The sequence below is a fragment of the Excalfactoria chinensis genome, chromosome 3, assembly GCF_039878825.1.
Source record: "Excalfactoria chinensis isolate bCotChi1 chromosome 3, bCotChi1.hap2, whole genome shotgun sequence".
Lineage (NCBI taxonomy): Eukaryota > Metazoa > Chordata > Aves > Galliformes > Phasianidae > Excalfactoria > Excalfactoria chinensis.
This window is the reverse complement of record NC_092827.1, coordinates 35,798,089-35,817,004: the sequence shown is the minus strand read 5'-3', so window position 1 is coordinate 35,817,004 and position 18,916 is coordinate 35,798,089. Positions and strand designations below refer to the sequence as shown.

At 37.1% G+C, this 18,916-nt stretch overlaps 1 protein-coding gene across 2 annotated transcripts; it reads right to left on the bottom strand.

Moving 5' to 3' along the window:
* Positions 1-1,392: 1,392 nt before the first annotated feature.
* On the bottom strand, positions 1,393-17,851 carry MANEA (mannosidase endo-alpha). Of its 2 annotated transcripts, XR_011903287.1 has the most exons (6): positions 17,570-17,851; positions 13,741-14,338; positions 9,328-9,437; positions 7,460-7,536; positions 4,153-6,750; positions 1,393-3,896 (listed from the first exon to the last, which is right to left on the bottom strand). XR_011903287.1 is itself a non-coding variant. In XM_072333887.1 (5 exons), the coding sequence occupies exons 2-5, from the start codon at positions 14,288-14,290 to the stop codon at positions 6,114-6,116; spliced, it is 1,374 nt and encodes a 457-aa protein (XP_072189988.1). In that variant the 5' UTR covers positions 14,291-14,338; positions 17,570-17,851; the 3' UTR covers positions 1,397-6,113. The 2 variants fall into 2 exon arrangements, 1 of the variants encoding a protein (XP_072189988.1); XM_072333887.1 differs by having other exon boundaries at positions 1,397-6,750.
* Between the last annotated feature and the right edge of the window lie 1,065 nt (positions 17,852-18,916).

The window sequence follows — 18,916 nt, the reverse complement described above, 5'->3', positions numbered from 1 at the left end:
GAAGCGGCCCAAGCACCGAGCCCTGGGGGACGCCACTTGTGACCGGCCGCCAACTGGATTCCACTCCATTGACCACAACTCTCTGGGCCCGGCCATCCAACCAGTTCTTCACCCAGCGGAGCGTGCACCCATCCAAACCACGGGCAGCCAGCTTCTCTACCAGAATGTTATGGGGGACAGTGTCAAAGGCCTTACTGAAGTCCAGGTAGACCACGTCGACAGCCTTTCCCTCATCTACTAAGCGGGTCACCTTGTCATAGAATGAAATCAGGTTAGTCAGGCAGGATCTACCATTCATAAACCCATGCTGACTAGGCCCGATCCCATGGCTGACCTTTAGTTCGTCCATGATGATACCTGAGATTATCCTTTCCATAACCTTCCCAGGCACCGAGGTGAGACTGATGGGCCTGTAGCTGCCAGGATCATCTTTCCGGCCCTTTTTGAAGATAGGCGTCACATTTGCCAGTCTCCAATCCACCGGGACATCCCCAGTCAGCCAAGACTGCTGAAAAATTATGGACAGTGGTTTGGCGACCACATCCGCCAACTCCCTCAGAACTCTAGGGTGCAACCCATCCGGCCCCATGGACTTATAAACATTCAGCTTTCTAAGTAGATCCAGAACCATCTCATCACGGATCACGCAAGGCTCTTTTGGTTCCCCCTTCCCGTCTACCAGTGTAGGGGGCTGCGTTCCCAGGGAGTTACAAGCATAACTATTGAAGACCGAGGCAAAGAAGGTATTAAGTACCTCAGCCTTGTCCCGATCCTCAGTGACCAAGTTGCCCTCAGAATCCAACAAGGGATGGGGATTTTCCTTAGCCTTCCTCTTGGTATTGATGTGTTTATAAAAACATTTACTATTCTCCTTAACCTTAGAAGCCAAGCTCAGTTCTAGCTGCGCCTTGGCCTTCCTAATTTTCTCCCTGCACAGCCTCACTACAAACCTGTAATCCTCATAAGTAGCTCCCCCATTCTTCCAGAGACCGTAAACTCTCTTTTTGTTCTTTAGATCAAGCCAAAGGTCTCTGGTCAGCCAGCCCGGCCTCCTCACCCGTCGGCTCATCTTTCGCGATTTTGGGACAGTCAGCTCCTGCGCCTTTAGGACAATTTCCTTAAAGTATTCCCAACCTTCCTGGGCTCCCACACTCTCCAAAGATACTCCCCAGGGGGCCCTCTCAACCATAGTCCTGAGGAGGTTGAAGTCCGCCCTCCGGAAGTCCAAGGTGGCAGTTCTGCTGACTCCCCTCCGCGGTTCGACAAGGATCGAGAAATCTAGCATTTCATGATCACTTTGTCCCAGACGGCCTCCAACCTTTACATCCCTCACCAGACCATCTCTGTTAACAAACAGCAGGTCCAGAGTTTTGTTTATTTAAGCGCTTTGTTATTTAAGCCACACTTTTGGGGCACATGTTTATTTTTCATGATAATATTCATATATAACCAACTTTTTCTTTTTTTCTTTTTTTTTTTTTTTCTTTTTTGTAAACACCACAGGGAATTGAAAACATTGCTTGATTAAAAGGTAGCCAAACCTGGCTTCTAATTTTAAATCAATGATATAGTACTTAAAAAAATAATTACTTCAGCTATATGCACACATACAGATACATATATATGTTTATATAATATACACAAACACATTTTACATATGCACGTAAGCAAATGCATCATCCCTGCAACAGCCAGGTAGGGTATTAGAAGAAACAAGTTATTTTATTTAATCCATGTTTAATACACAACCAAGATACTCTATTCATTCACAACAAAATCATATCTGTACAGCACAAAACTTGTAGGAGGCTCTTTTGCACTGCTAATTTTGTTCGACATTTTCTTAAGGAAACTGAGAAATAAAAACACTTCAGAAGTTTACACAGCACTTAACGTAGTGGTCAGAAGTAACAGAAAAAAAAAGGTGAAATACAGACACTAATGTAAGGAAGTAGAAGGCTGAGGATCAATACTTACAAACTCCCTTAAGACTGGCAGTGACATTTTCAACCGATCTTAAAATGGCTATTAGGTTGCAAATAGTTTACTTCCTCTTTAGAATCTGGGTACACTAGATTCAATTAAAAATAATGATAATTAAAATAAAAAGCAACCACCACCACAAAATAAAAATACACCAACAGCAGCCCTGTCCACGTGCACGGAGATACATTCTGCTATCATCACAGTGCTAAAAACACAAACTCCTGTAAAGCCTTTTCCAAGAGCCATGTGTGAAATGAAATTCAAATTATGTACAGTGTATATATAAAGTTTCATAATAAAAATAAACATCCTTCTGTTTCAAAAACCTGTTAAGAGACAAATCACTGTGAAAAGAAAGGCACTAGGCAAACACAGTATACCCTGGTACAGAATCTGTATTCACCATAATTTACATGTTGCACTGAAATAGTAACAACATATGTACATACAGTTTCCCTTAAAACTCAGTACTAGTTTATAGATCCGTGCAAGACAATACAAACCCTGCTTTCAGAGAAGATGTATTGAGCTTCACTTCTCAGGCAGCTCACAGAACTGAAACAATTTACTTGATCACAACTGATAGAAGCAGAAATGAACCCAGAGTTTCCTTTGAAATAAAGCACCCTCTCACCACAAAGGCTTGCTGCCTCAGAGACCATACACATTTTCCTTCTAGGGATACAGTAACTTCAGGTATCTCTATACGTGCAGAAGAATGTCAAAGACTGATTATGATTGCTGTAGTAACCCATCAGCAGAAACCTAATTCTTATTCCAATACTTGCAGTGATTTTTGCTCCGAGCATAGAAAAAATATTGGGTATGCAGGTAGGGTAGTTCTAGTTATAGCTGCTATTCCAAGAGATCTCTTCAAATTCAGTTCTACTCTCAGAAATATGTTTTTTCCAAGTGGCATATTTGGACTTAAAAGCACATTAAGCACATAAAAATACAGTAAGTACTCAGTAGTGAGAAGTTTCTAAGTACTCCTTTATTTCATATTTTGAGAAATTCTTACATTCTTCTAAAGATCACGTTAGACACCTGTGCATCACAGCCCATATCACTTCATATCAAGAACTAAATGATATATTTGCAGTGACCACACGCAAGTTTTTCTAAGGAAAATACGCTACGCTGTTCCCATAACTTATATTTTAAACAAAGACAGATTATCGCAGTCATAAAACACTGCACAAAAATTCCAAATGCTTCCATAAACTACAACAAAAGCAGCAACTTTTACAGACATGGATAAAAGCTGTCACTGGCAAAAAAGGGAGGAGCTTGAACCTGAGTGAACAGTTCTCGTCACTAGTAAACAGTGCAGACAACTACAGTGACAAAAGGATGGATGGCAAAGTTTAAGCAGAGAAAGAGATCTGATCTTAAAAAAGGTCGGAATTCAGAAGTATTTTTACATAATATATTCAGTATAGATATGCCACACAGTTAGTCAGTCCACCAAATATATGGGCTCTCTAGACTGCAAAGCTTAAAGGTATCAAATTATAAAAACAAATTATGTATAGCTATACCAGGGAGTTACAGGAAAGATGTATCCACGATTTTCCTTAATAAACAGAGAGGAGTTGTCATGAAAGTGGTAAACTCTTAACAAGTGCTTTAAATGTCTCAGACTCTGTTTTATAGTAGTGGTCATCACCGTATCTTCTTTAGCTTATCCACCTGAGTGCAAGTGAAACAAAACAAGCTGTAGCAAACATTTCTGTTAGAAACACCCTTGAGTTTGCAGAGATGCAGCAGGAAAATGCAAAGAATTAATACTACTAAGAATGTAGTAACTTCAGAAGTGCACTTTAAAATGCCAAGTCATGCATCTGTAACCCAATTTCCACATTATTTTTCTTGAAAGCTGAAGCTGAGCTGAGATAGGTGTGCGATACCTCAACCTTTTAATAACTGCAGACAAGTGATGAGAATTAATTTGCAAGTAAGCACAGATTCACAAATGTTTTTTTCATAACAGGATTCAAAAATACTGTACAAGTGTTGCTCCAAAAGTAATGTCTCCTATTACACGTTGGCCATCAATGTCAGAGGCAGATGTCAGTGTTATGGCAGCAGAGGTTGAGCCTTCCTGTCAACATCCCATAATATTCAGTTACCATATGACAGATGGCAGTAGAGGGATAGTCCAACAGAATGGCATCTGATATGGAAATGTGCATGAAACAAAAGTCTGTCATTGAGTTCCTCCATGCAGAAAAATGGCAACCATTGACAAGCATCAATGCTAGCTGCACATCTGTGCAGACCAAACAGTGGACGTGAGCAGAGAGAGGCATTTCAGCAGCAGCAACAGCAGGTCACCTCTACTGCTGTAGACTTTTATGACGTGGCAGGCAGGCTCCTGTTCATCATGGGCCAAAATGCATAGCTGAGGGTGGTAACAATGTTGAAAAGTGATGTTTTTAGCTGAGAATTTACTCTGCCAAATAGTGTTGCTGTGCTTTCTGTATCTGTTGTAGTTTCCATGGAAATAAACAGGAGACATTACTGTCAGAACAACCCACGCAATGACTGATTTATGTTTATTTGGAATGACACAAGTTTTTGGAAAGATATAGTATACTTTTCTTTTGTTTATCATCTATCTTCTTTTTTAACCACAAATCCTCACATCTGCCTTACAACTTCATGGACAGAGCACTACAATTAACCAAGGAAGAAGAACCAAGAAGAAATTTGAAAGAAAGCTGAAATTGAGAAGATTCTAGTGGTTACAACAGTTACAGTATATTAACTACAAAGCAAGATCAGTTTTGTTTTTTAAAGCCACTTTGTTACAGATACTCACTTGCTGCAATAATTGCAATAAATAAATGTATACTGCAATAATTTAATGTCTACTGTTCTCCTGTGAAGTTGTACGAAGAAGTCCATGTCCCCTTCCCCCAACAAACTCCCTTTCCAGAAACAGATTCTTGAAACACATTCACATCCATGCAATTTGATATTTTCAAGCTGCAGTAAGGAAAACAAATAATTGTAGTCACTACAATCAGAAGGTGAGACTCTCAGGTCTAAAAAGAACTAATTTCCAGACACACCATATTGTTCGAAGTAGTATTAAGCACCTTACTCCAACACTAACATGACTTTACTATCTGCTCTTCGGGATTTTGGAAATACATGAAAACAGAAATCTGACTTCAAATTGAAGCGATGAGTAGCTGATGTCACTGCTACTTATCTACACTGACCCCAGAATTATAAATGAAAAACCATAAAACTACATTTATTGTATGACTGGCAAAATATTAGCGTTAAAATCTTCAATGTTTTTAAAAGCAAACTAAATCTGTTTCTGTAGTCAATAGACAACGTAACTATAGTTATTTTATTCCTGTATTTTTTAGATTTATTTTTTTTTCCCGACTCTCAATTTTTGTTGTTGTTTTGGTTGGTTGGTTGTTGGGATTCTTGTTTTTTTTTATAAAGTTCAGACATAGAAAAACCTATGCAAACTGGTCAGCATTCCAGTAACGTGCAAAAGTACGCAGCATGTACTGAACAGAACAAACACAAGTAAACTAGAAATATTTCAGTAGTACTCAACCATTCAAATATATTTAAAAATGAAATCTCGCCCATGTTGCATCAGACACACATACAGTGTTTTTACCACAAAATAACCATATAATCAAGAGCTCCCAATGTGCAAAGCATAAGAACAGTAGCTGTAGATTACTCCACACGCTACCGACATGCATCCTGCATAAAGCAAGCTGTTGAGATTAAATTTAGCTTAAAGGATCGCTTAGATTAGAAACAGAAGAACATGAATAAAGTATACAAATATCTGTCAAATTTTTGTACTACTTCAGTCCTGTAGTTATCCCATGCAGATGTTCTTGAGGCTCAGCATGCAAATTATTAATTAAAATAAAGCATTCTTGAACTACAGTAACCAATGAGAGAGATGCCAATATTCTCACACTTTTTTTACTCTTCATAATTCAGTAGTAGTACATTTACATTAACGCGATATAGTGATTTAAACATACCCATAATAAAGGCATTTCATAACAGATTCTTCAGCTCTCGATTTCTTTCTCACTGTATTCAATATGCCAAGAAACAACTGCAGTAGAAATAGCTCACATAAGCCACTGCTCTTTTTCTTTTCTGTACTTCTCAGACCACTTCTGAGTGAGCTCTAGGTAAACATTTGGTTTATGGGGCTTATAATCAAGGTAAACTATTTGTCCAGTCTTTTTGGGGACAGCTTTTTCAATCTGTGTACCCTCGTGCCATTCATTAAAAGATGTAATGGAAATAATTTCTGGTCTCACCAAAAGGGCTGCATTAAAGGCAGTCTCATAATATTTTCCATTGACACGATTACGGGTGTTGTGGTTGTTCCACGGTCGGATACTGGTGTCGATATATCCTGGTCCCACACTTGGAATAAACATTAAGTTGTTGCTGTCACAAAAGGCTTTTAAACTTGCCCAATTATGATGAGATGAGCCATAAGAGAACCCATTTGTGGCAAAGTATGTGTACATTCCATCAAAGCCACTTCTGTGAATATCATGTTTGTGTTTTTCTTCTACAAGAAGAGCAATGAATAACGCATCATATGGAGTATTTCGAATAGTCTGGGATCCAGATACAGTTAACAGATTTGCCCATATTTCAGGAATTGTTACGTAAGAATCATAAACATAAAACATGGGAAGAGATCTGCCTGTGCTGGTCTTATGCCTGTAAAAGGCTGGATGGGCTCCATATCTACAAAGCAAACAAGTATCATTAAAACAAAATTCGCCATTTTGAAAACACAGACTTACAAACTGAATTGAAGATCTCTTTTTTTCTAAATAATAATAATTTAAAAAGACAGTGCATGTGCTTCAAAACACAGAAATGCATATCCATTTTCAGTCCAGTATCTGTTACAGGACTGAATAATGAATCTGCAAAGATCACTATTTCTACTAATCAGTATTGGCGTTAAACTGCGCTATAGGTATTAGTTTCTTCTGAAAGGCAATACTGTAAGTAGCACTGATGAACAAAACAATTAATAGCTGTACAAAATTTGTCAAGCTGAATTAAAATCATTAGAAGTCAACATGTTATGACTTGCTGATTATTTGTCACTACAAAAATGCATGTCTAATTCATGTAGTTGTGAACTTAATACTTAAACTGTTCGCTTTCATCTGAAGCATCATGTCTCATGCTACAAATGAATATTGCAAGCAACATACATTTGAATGTCTACACACACAGTTCATGCTTCAATGTTTAAAACATTCTCCTGAGTTTCAGTGCCACCGAAATACAAACCACATTTCTTGAAGCTTTCTTAAGTCCCAGTACACATTTTGAATAGATTGTTCCAGGCTCAAGATAACAAACAGACCTTTCCTAAACAAATATTAAGAATCATAGAATACACAAGAATACACAAAGGAAACATTTTGAAAACACTCACTTGTCAATGATGTATTTGACATTGTGGTACATACTGCGATCATCTCTGTCTTTGTAGGGCTCAATATGAAAAGTGACCTGAAAAATGAAAGACAGTAAAGTAGCACAAACAATATTTTATTGAATATTTGGGCATTGTGTATTATATGAAGCAAGTACTAGTCACATTAACATTTTCTGTTCATCCTAATGTAAATCAGTTTTAAGATTAGTAGCTTCAGATCCAGGAAAGTCTAGTAGTAAGAGTAAATACTACATTATTCTTTTTTCATTAGTACTAAATATTGCTTTTGATTTCCCTCAGCAGTAGGGCATGCTACTCAGTAAGCATGCTACTCAGAACTTCACATCTACAGCAGAAAGTAACAATTGAAACAAAAGATTATCTATTTGAATGTCAAATAATTGCTTAAGCAGCAAATTTCCACTTGATATGTTCAAATTGCTATTGATAATAAGAGTTGCCACTGTCAAACTAAATTTTAAGACAGACTGTGAAAATTTAAATGCTGTTAGCCTTGTAACTAAATCTAATCTTCTGAATCCTGCTGCTCTAAATTCAAGCTTCGGGCTTATGGAATTATTTATCCTACATTTGTGAAGACACATCAATGTAAAAATCTTGTTGTTTTCAACTCTACAATTGAAGGGAGGAGTACATTATATTAATCAAAGCAACTAGCTTTTCAGAAGCAACATTAGAGTACAATGCATTTAATGAAGCATTCAACTACTCTGCAACAGTAGCAAATTTAATTACAGTGACAGACTATATAGAAACACACCATTACACTAAACTACAAGAACTAACAAGACAGGTTGAAAAGTGCTTTAATATATATTATCTATCAAAAATAAGCAAATCAAAGGGACAAATTTTACCAGTTCTATTTTTTAGTAGATATATTTTTGTTGTTGTTGTTGTTTTTATAAAAACAACATCTTTTTTCTCTGCTGTTTTTGGTCTACAGATGTTACTTAACTAAATAATCATTTACTTGTGCAAGAATATTAAAAAAAAATACTGAAAATAGAATTTAGTGACAGAATCTTTACTTAGTATCTGTGCTCCAGTAATTAATCCAAGCAGTAACAGCAGCTCCATCCATGTTGTTATTATTACCATAATATTTAAGCATTTTACTTGGTAGCCTATTTGAATTTTGCCTTGGCTCTTTTGAAACTTGAGTGCTCATGAGTTCTCTTAGGGAAAACCAAGCTCCATAAAGTGATCTGAAAATTTCTAGGGAAAAATAGTTTTTGAAATAGCAAATTATTAAAAAGAAATAAACAAAAACAAAAAAGAAAAAGAAAAAAGAAAAAAACCTGCAATGTGTTGCAGTGCAATTTTCATTGCAAGTTTGAAAATTACTTATGTATCTCATTTAATCTTCCCACTTTCCTCTTGTCTGACAAAGAATCTAAAGCTGCTTCTAATAACAGGAAATGTTACTGTAAATCTTACAACTGAAGCGAGAGCAGATGAACAGGATATTTCAGTTCCCAACACAGACAGCAGCCTTCCAAGATGAAAAGTATACAGTTGCTTAGAACATGAAAAAGTAAACTTTATTATCTGGAAAGAACAATGGTAGTGCATGTTTTCTACATCTCCCCCAAACCTCTCCCCTCTCTGCCTACCCAAGGTAAAAATACAATTTTACTTATTTACATATAAATATAGTACAGTGTAAGAGTGACTATACCTACTTTTGGAACTCCCAACACTGCAGCACAATAGCAGACAGACAGAAGCCACAATTACCTCACAAACCTTCCTTGCTCAGCAAATGGGTCAAATGGAAGAAACTTTTACCACAGTTTACATTCCAATGCAGTCCTATTTTATCAGTCTTATAAATACTTTACCTTGAGATTGTATTTGCTTGCATAATCCAAAATAATAGGCACCAAATCATCAGTTGGTTCTCCATTTTCATCAGCCATACCCGGTGGGTACCATGAAAGTGCTATTACACCTGAAAATACAAAGCATAGCTTTCAAATTGTATATTTAAAGTGTAACATGCAATCAGTTTGTCATGAGTTGTAATTATTATTTGATGTAAAATCTATATAATGGAAATGAAAATTTTAAATTACTTTTTAATCAATTGTGAAATCTCAGCATTCTTTCTTTATTGCTGAAGGAAATCAACAGTAAAAGCATCTGTCAGGAGAACAGGGGAGCACATTTGTATCCAATGCCCCAAGCGTAACATTTATAGACATTGCCTTCCACTCTCTAGCACAGCATCATAATGTCCAAGTTTTATTAACAGGTGTTGGAGAAGGCTCATGTGGTATTATAGCTGTGCCACGGTACATTAGAGAACACCAAGACACACAGGGCTAGAGAACACTCCACACATGAGGGCTAAGCAGTGTCATTAAAGCGATTCTTGTGAAGATTTATCCCCTACAACATTTCTGCATTATACCTCAGGCCCTATTACAAAATAATCATTTCATACTGGAAACAGTGATCATAATCCTGTGCTCCTCCTTCTTGACACAAGCAGTCCCTGTGCTGTAATTCACCGACAACAAAAATTCAATGCTCCTACTTTCCAATTTTTCTTAATGCCTTCCTTGAAAGCAAAAGATGAGATACCTCATCAGAAAGGCTAAAACCTTTCCCTCTAAAATGAAATGCTGTCAGATTTATAAAAGCAAGACTGCTTAGGTATACAGCTGGAAATAATGTAATATGTTAATAAGACAGACAAATATACGTGATACTGATTTAAGAACATTTTCCTAGCAATACTAAAGTAAACATGCGGAACAGTAAGTTAATTGGGTTCTTAACTATCTAAAGACTGAAGTATGTAAGTCAGGTCACAGACACAAACATTCAGAGCATATACTTCCCTTTGACTTAACTAATATTGTAACTTTCCTGACAAACTTCAAAACGAAGTCCAAGATCATTCAAAAGAAACCATCAATTGAATGAATATGCAACCAGCTTCTAATGTCAGAAACAGAAATTTCATCTCAGTACACAAAGGAGAGGTTAATTCAACTACTCACAGCATATTCTCTCAAAATTTTATCAAAAAAAATTAAAAAATAAAAATCAAACAATGGACTATCATGAGCAACAGACAGTTCAAGGGCAAGAAAAATGCAATAGTTTACTGCATTTTATCACCCTATCTTTTATTTAACACAAGAGGAAAAGACAAAATTCAAGACATTAAGAACAAAAAGCAGAACAACAATGCAATCATGGTATATTTTTCCAAGGTATCTTGCATACAACAACTGTCAAGAGACTCTCCTATCATGTTAAGAAACAAGGAGGAGTTCAGGAGACAGAATTTTTCAAGGAACCTAACACACATTTTGTCTGTGAGATGGTTTTTTGTTGTTTTTTTTTTTTTTTTCCTTTTTTTTAATAGATGTAGGTTACTCTTAAAGTAACATCTCCTATTTATTTCCATGGAAACTAAAATAGATACAAAGAGTAAAACAGCTCTATTTGATAGAACAAACTCTCAGCTACAAATCACTCTTTTTCTACACAGTTTACAATTTAGCAATGGTGAATTTTGTAAACATTGGCATGAATGGAGATGACCCACTGTTGCTATTGTCCCTACTAAAACACATCACCCACCACCTCACTGTGCTCACATCCACTGTTTAGTCTCCATAACTGTTCATTAAACACCAATGAATGTGAATGGGTGTCACTTTTTAAGCAGGGAAGAAGTCAACGGCACACCACTGCTTCATAGGCTCCTCCATGCCTGAGACCATTTTCTCAGTCTGTCTCTCTGCTGCCATCCATCACATAGTAAGAAAATAACTGAATATTGTTGGGAAGTTCAACCTTGACTTCCATACCACCAACATTAACCGCTGATGTTGTGGGTCAACAGAACAAAATCAACAAGATAACTTTTAGGGTGCCCGCTGTCTAAAGGTAGTTAGTCTATGTACTACACCAGAAGTTCATTTTTCATTCTTTGAACATAAGTGGCAATTGTTCTTGTAAATTAACCCACCATCATAACTCCAACAGACAAAGTGTTAAAGACATCCCTGTGATAACAACACCCTCATGCATCCTTAGAACAGCATGTGGAATCAAGCTCCTCTTCAAAAAATTAAAACAGTACAGAAGGCCCATAAACTTGCCTCAGCGTAATCAAGAGCATCAGGAAAGTCACAGAAACTAAAAGCCTTTTTTTCTTCTTACCGATCAAATCATCGCTTGTGTGAAGACAAAAATGGGACTACATGAGACTTTGGCCATCAACAAATATAGATTAGATCTCTGTTTTCACTTCAGGCTTTTCCAACACAATCAAGGCCTCCATTAATGGAGGCATAAAAGGAAGAAAGGTCCTTTATTCCTAGTGCAGTTCAACCTGGTTTAAAACACACAACACAAATCTGTTTTTGATACTAACTCTCTCTTTGTCAACTTGTCTATTCAAGAATCTGAGACAGTTTACTTAGATTATATAGCTGAGTAACATAGGTCAAAAGAATGTCACCATAGCATATTAATGCTGAGACCAGTTTACAGGAAAAAAAACATAGTAATTACTCCATAATAGTTATGGATATAATTTACATTAAAACTTTAAATAGCAGAATGAGCTTTTCATCATGAAAAATATGAGCATTAATTCTATCTAATTTATGACATTTTCCTCCCAGTACTATTCAAAGGAGAAATGACATTTCAATTCTATGAATTACTGAAGTCTGCTATCAGATACCCTACTGAAAAGCAGACCAAAACTCAACTCCCTTTTTCCCTGTCTGCTCAGGAAACATGACTCATCTGCCTCTAAGTTGTGGGCCAGCAGAATAAAACAGAAGGCATCACTTTCAGAGTAGCCCTCATATTTTTTGTTACATACTGTAAAAGGAAAGGATCACTTCAGGAAATTAAGAGGGGACTGATCTGACCAAACAGTGCAACATTATAAAACCATAGCACAGTCATTCAAAGTAAATTAAGGACTTCCAAATCATACTGCAATAAAAACAGAGCAGTGCAAAATAAGAAGTTTCGTCAAGAAACCCAAAGAATAAAAGATGAACACAAAACATTCTGAAGCTAAGAACAACACATGAAAGCACTGAATGAGACTCCTTCAGCTTGTCTCTTATATGCCTTTGCGAATCAAACAATATTGGCTGCAAGAATCATTTACTTTTTTCTTTTTCCCCTCTCAGAAGATTCTTGACAAAGACTCTCAAAAAAGGTAAGAAAAATTAATTGATAAACATAAAACACAGTAAGGCTAGGATTAGAAACTGGCTAAAATTGCCAAAGAAACTGTAAGCAGTAACTTCAGTACACAAAAAATGAATACATTAATTAATCATATTAAAAAAAGAAGATGCAATATTTGCATAAACCTGAGGGAAAAAAGTAAATTACAGTGATCAAATCTAGACTAAAAAAAAACTGATTTCAAATGTAGTTAAATCCTGTTACACATGATTTAGCACAGTGAATGATTCTATAAGCTCCGGTCACACTGCTTCAATACATTCATAGATGCTGTTCAGAGCTTAGTATCTGAATATGTAACGCCTTATTTTAAAGATGATAAACGTAGAATAGGCATAAAACAACAATAAAGAATGAGAACAAAATTGCAATAAATATTCCTTTTTATATATCCCTTTAAGAAAGGGATCATCAACTCATCATAGCAGGGGAAAAATAAAAGTATTTTTGGACAAGGAAATAAACTGTTATTAGCTACACTGAAACTATCCCACGTGAAGATAAAAAGTTTAGGATTAGATACTTCTACAGCTGATGAGACCATATTGCATGAAATAAGGATTCAATAAAAGCTACATCCTACATCTTTTTGACATAATTAATACACCATTGTTGTAACACAACAAGTATTTGGAAACAATCCCCTTATTTAAACAGACTGCTCTATTACCCTGTCAGCATGACTTACTGAAATGTTATTAAAACCTAAGAATTTGCCTCCAAAAATAAAATATGCAGACAGACAACATATTCTAACAACAGTTTCTGTATTGTCTACACACGTTAACAGTGCTTAACGGTTTAAGTCATGAAACACATGCACCTAAAAGATGACAAATAACAGTTCTTAGTTTTTATGGCTCTGATGTTCAAGGTTTTGAGTTAGGTATTAAACAAAGACATACAGCAACTTCACCCATTTCCAGAATTATAAGAAAGAGAGACTGGTCAGCTGTGTTCATTCAAACAGTTAAGGCTGGATAAATGAAAAACATGCTGAAACATTAACATTCATTTACCAATTGAAGCTGAAAGCATTTGCTTCATGTGAGCTTCTATGACAGAAGTATCTTTGGAACTGTAAGATCCAAGTTCAGGATAAAAATTGGCTGCAATGTCCTCAGGAGGATTATGCCTTCCTTTTGGATAATTGTTTGCAATTTTGGGATCCCAATGTGGCAACAGCGGATGGTTCCAGTGAATGTATTTACCATCAAACTGTGGATTCCCAAACCAACTATAATAGAATACATGAAAGTTATAATTAGGAGAAGACAGCTCTCCTTCCAACTTGTTCACAGGAGGCATGGATGCTTTCATAGTATTGACAACAGAGGCATGCATGTTGCTGGTCTGTGTTACAGTGTCCCCTTGAACCCTATTCAGTGAACTCCGTTTACTCTCTAAGAGCTCTGTCCGTTGTTGAAGCTCAGGTAATAAACCAAGTCCAAATGGATCCCCAAAGCCAGCTCTGTCAGGTCTCAGAGTCTTCAAAGCCATCATTATGGAGCAAATAAATAAAATAAAAAGCAACAAAATGATGCATGTTCTTCTGCGAAATCTTGCCATGATGTCATACTTCAGAATCCACTAAAATCCATCCAGTTTTGGCAGCAACTAATAAAACAGAAATATTTTGAAGTCAGATTTCACATTGTCTAGTAGTTTTTTCATTAAATTTCTACATAATAGAAATACCACTAATCAATTATATGACACTTACACACTGCACTAATTACAACTTATCCTAAAGAATTAATTAAAGGAGAACAATCAAAAACACTTATGTGTTTGCAAACACATGTGAAAGACTAAAGTTCACCACTGAACAAGCACAGATTTTTATGAAACATCTTACTTTTGGACTTTGTTCTCTTCCTAACTCGATTAAATCCCATGAAATCTTGGTTATATTATTTCAGAAGTCTTCTATTTTGGTAACTTTGACCACAATAGCAAAGAAAATAAGAAAAAAGCAGAAGCCATAACAACAGAGTAACGTAAAAGAACAAGAGTTAAAAACAAACTGAGATAGTGAGCAAAGTACAGTTTATGTTCAGAATACAGGTTTGTTATCATTAACTACTTAATGGAACAACTACTCTTGTTAAGTCAAGCAACCCATAGACTAAATATTTTTGGCCAATCAAACTTCATCGTGCTTCCTGACTTTTCATACCTAAAATTCAAATCTTGGATTACAAAAACAAAAATCAGCATAGCTTTAAAGATGTACTTCAGGCAGAAAGCCTACAAGTTGGCTGCTGGTAACCTGTTAGTACACTATCACAGCTGCAAGGCACTTTGTGCACAATCCCCAGATTAACTTCAAAGTAAAACCAGCAACATTTCAGCACTGGAAAAAAAGGAAAGAAAAGCAGTATAATAAAATTCCTGATTACTTTATAAATAATTCCTACTCAACATTAAACAGAAGAGAATCAGAGAAAAAGGTGGGGAAAAAAAATAAAAATCAGGTCACCACATAATGGTGTGGAACATGATTAAGAACTGGAAAATCTTAGAAAAAAATTCTGATTATTAGACATAGCATAGAAGTGATTATGTATTTCTGTAACTGACATCCAAATGGTAGAATCTGAATTTAATTTACTGGGGTATACACAGATTGTTTATACAAAGTATCTTGTCTTATTTTCCTACCTTTACTTAATATTGTTAAAATGCAGTAACATACAGCTTCAATAGTAACCACATATGTCACCACTCTGAGAGTGATTAAAGAATTTTAGAACATGTTTAACAACATAGTATGATTTGGTTTACCGCTATGACACTGCCAAGAAGTCTTGCTTCAGCTTCTAACCTTATTCTGTTGTTCCTCCTCTCCATGTCTTGTTATCTTTGGTACGCTGGTTTTTAAAGTACAGTCACTCACATGCTCAAGGAGCAAAATAATGTTAACATCTCAAAAACAGCCAACAAAAGAGATGCCCTTTCATTTTGTGAGAGATCTGACCCAGCTGAGCAAGTATAACAGAGAAGAACATGCCAAGAAATGAGTTAACAGCACAGACAGAAGAAGGGAAAAAAAAGAAAACGAAACAGCAAATCTTGAACAACTGCACTGTGAAAAAACACATCCTTTGTTATCATCAGGGAAAATGATTTTACAGCTTATATGCTTATAGTACTTCACTTGAGATTTTTCATTTAGCAGACTTCACGTCCCTTTACATCAAACTACCAACTTCTTTTTACATAACACACATTCCATCCCTAGGTTTTAAAAATTTAACAGAAATTATTTGGAATTTTCTCCTACTAATGAATTAACTTTAGAGACTCGCATGCTACTTCTGAGCTGATTTTGAGACATTTTCTATCTTTCTTCTAACTTACCATGCTGCGTCTCAGAAATTTAACAAAGTTCTCTAAAGGATCGGGTGTCTGCTTTTCTTAATTACTTTTTTCCCAACAGAAACAATGTCATTTAACTGCTTGAATGTCTTAATGCATTTCAGTTTTCTTAATCCAGATTATACTGACACAAGATATGTTTCCTTTCTTCTCCAATTATTATTTTATCTCCCCTCCTCAGTAAAGAGATTTCCCATCACTAGAGATTACAGCCTATAAGCAGAATGTTTGCAAGATCTTTCCCCTTTACTGAAGAAATCGGCCTTTTCCTTCTTTGCTTGACATATCAGCTATGAAACTCCTGCCCCACTGTACCAGGATTTCACTACATTTACGATTCAAGTACATTAAGAAGCAAGCAGCATACATGCAAACTTAACTTCCATCAGAAGCTTCTGATCTGACTGGCAGCAGGACAGACCGCAGTCTATCACAGTGTATTATGAACCTCTAATATAATTATACGGAGATGTAAAACTGAAGAGCAAAGGTTTTAAAATGTGCACATGATACCTAACCTAACAGATGGTGTTTTGCATGGCAATTCAGTTGCCATGTTATAATTCATCACTGGCATACATGCTTGTGCTTTAACACCTGCACTCAAGAGTTACAGCTTGCAATGTTTGCAATATACCATTTAACCCTGTTCAGACCTGTTCTTTAGAGACAGTGACAGGCAAACCATGCTCAACAGCACTATTGCCACAGCAAAGAAGTTAACATCAACAAATATCAAAGCTTCTCGGCCAAAGTCTCTAAACTTCACTTTTTCTATGATTTCCCAGCTGCAAGAACCTGAAAAGTCTGAAAGAATGAATCAGACCTAAGCAAAGCTGAAGTCTGTAGGCCTTCAAAGACTTCAATGTTTTGCAAACAGGTTACCCTTGATCCTGTGCTGCATTCTGGGACCACCATGCAAATAAGCACCTGGAAACATCACCTATGGTGCAGAGTGACTGATCTAAGGTTCAGTACGCTTCTCCGGGGGTTGCTAAGGTCTGCACTACTCATATTTATGTAACATATTCCAGTTTGGTGAACACAACAGAAAAAGCAACAGAGGCTGACATGCGAGGTCTGAGGCCTTCTTTATAACAGCCTTAATAACAGAGAAACAGGGATATTTCACCAAAAAGTGTCAGCATTACAGTCTTCAGAAAAGGTTTTTTACTTTTTTTTTTAAAAAAAAAAAAAGGAAAATAAAAATAATAATAAAAAAACAAGCCTTGGAAAACCACCGAAGAGACGACATCACACACAGAGCAAACGGGCTATGTACCGGCCCCCAGCACTGCCAGGCCGCCCATCAGCAGCTGCAAGCTCTCCATGTTCCCTCCAACCCCGGAGAGCGCCCCGGCCCGGCTCCTCGTCTCCTTGCCCCGCCCCGGGGGCTGGCAGCGACCCCACCGAGCCCAGCCCAGCCCAGCAAAGAACAGGCACCGCGGGCAAGCGGCCGCTACTTACCGGCCCGAAGCAGGACCGGCCGCGAACGCGGAGCGCTCACATCGCCAGGAGCCAGGCCCGCGCCTCTCCGCAGGGATACGCATGCTCGAGCGGGCACGCATGCGCGGCAAGAGACGGCCGGAGGTAGGGGCTGGTCCGTGGCCCGTCGGATGTGTGTCGATGGGAGCCGGGCGGCCTTGGTGCGGGAGCTGTGACTGGGAGGGACATCAACGATCATCTAGTTACAAACCCCTGCTATGGGCAGGCTGGACACCGTTTCTTTTTTTTGCCCTTTTTAACCCCCCTCCTCCCCCCCAGATCTGTGAAAATAAAACAGCAAAAGCTCTCATTCATGGTGAGATTAGCAAACAATTCAATGAATGAAAAGCAGATGCTCGTTTTCCCCCGTAGCATTAGAGGCCTCTCAAGGAGAGCTGTTGCTGATAGCACTGAAATTGATTCAACACACATTTTCCCTTCAATGAAGGGTGCAGTATCCCCAGAGAATAAAAGCATTTCTTCTCTTCGCCTCCTGAAAACTGACTGTAATGAGTTTGATCCCCATGGTGCAGTTTGACTTTATTTTTAATAATCCCTCTAAGCCCTTTGAGAGATGGAACAGAAACAGTGACCAGGATTCTGGCTGCACTGGAGTCTTCATTGATTTCACCTTGCATGGGGTTGGAAAGAGTTGAAAGGAGCATCTCACTGTGCTGAAAGAAACAAGATGAACAGATTCAAGTGCTCTTGCAGTTCTCCTTCCAGTCTGAGAAAACAGGCAGGCAGAATTGTTGTATGACATTTTCTTTATGCTGAGTGCTCCAATGGGAATGGTGTTTGCAGCAATGTGTATTTCTAGTACTATTTCCTGCAAGCATCTGAAGAATTTCATTAACAGGGAATACACTGTAATGCATCAAGAATGCTGTGCTTTAATAATAAATGAGTTCCTGTATCAGTAGACTGGAGACTGAAACTTGAACATTTGATAGCCAGATCATTGACTGACAGGCTCACAGATTTTTTTACCTGAATTTTCTTGCTTGCTTCTTCCTTTCTTTTTTCCTTTCTTTTTTCCTTTCTTTTTCCTTTCTTTTTTCCTTTCTTTTTCCTTTCTTTTTCCTTTCTTTTTCCTTTCTTTTTTTTTTCTTTCTTTTTTCCTTTCTTTTTTTAACTTCTGTTTTATTTTTTTTCCCATTTCCTTCCCTCCTCCCTTCTTCAAAAGAAAAGATACTGCTAGGATACCATTCATTAATACTTTATAGAGGACATAACTAACTTTCACCTGTACTTTACAGTGTGGAAGAACTACTACTGAACTAATGATATTTGTTGGAAAATTAAATAGCTTAGGAATTGAGAAGTAAA

Bases quoted from the DNA above. Each gene is read 5' to 3' on its own strand.
- MANEA (XM_072333887.1), bottom strand. From the start codon at position 14,290: ATGGCAAGATTTCGCAGAAGAACATGCATCATTTTGTTGCTTTTTATT. The intron at 9,438-13,740 runs GTAAATGAATGT...TTGTATTTTCAG, and splicing joins AATGCTTTCAGCTTCAATTG to GTGTAATAGCACTTTCATGG. The intron at 7,537-9,327 runs GTAAAGTATTTA...TTCATTTTTCAG, and splicing joins CAAGCAAATACAATCTCAAG to GTCACTTTTCATATTGAGCC.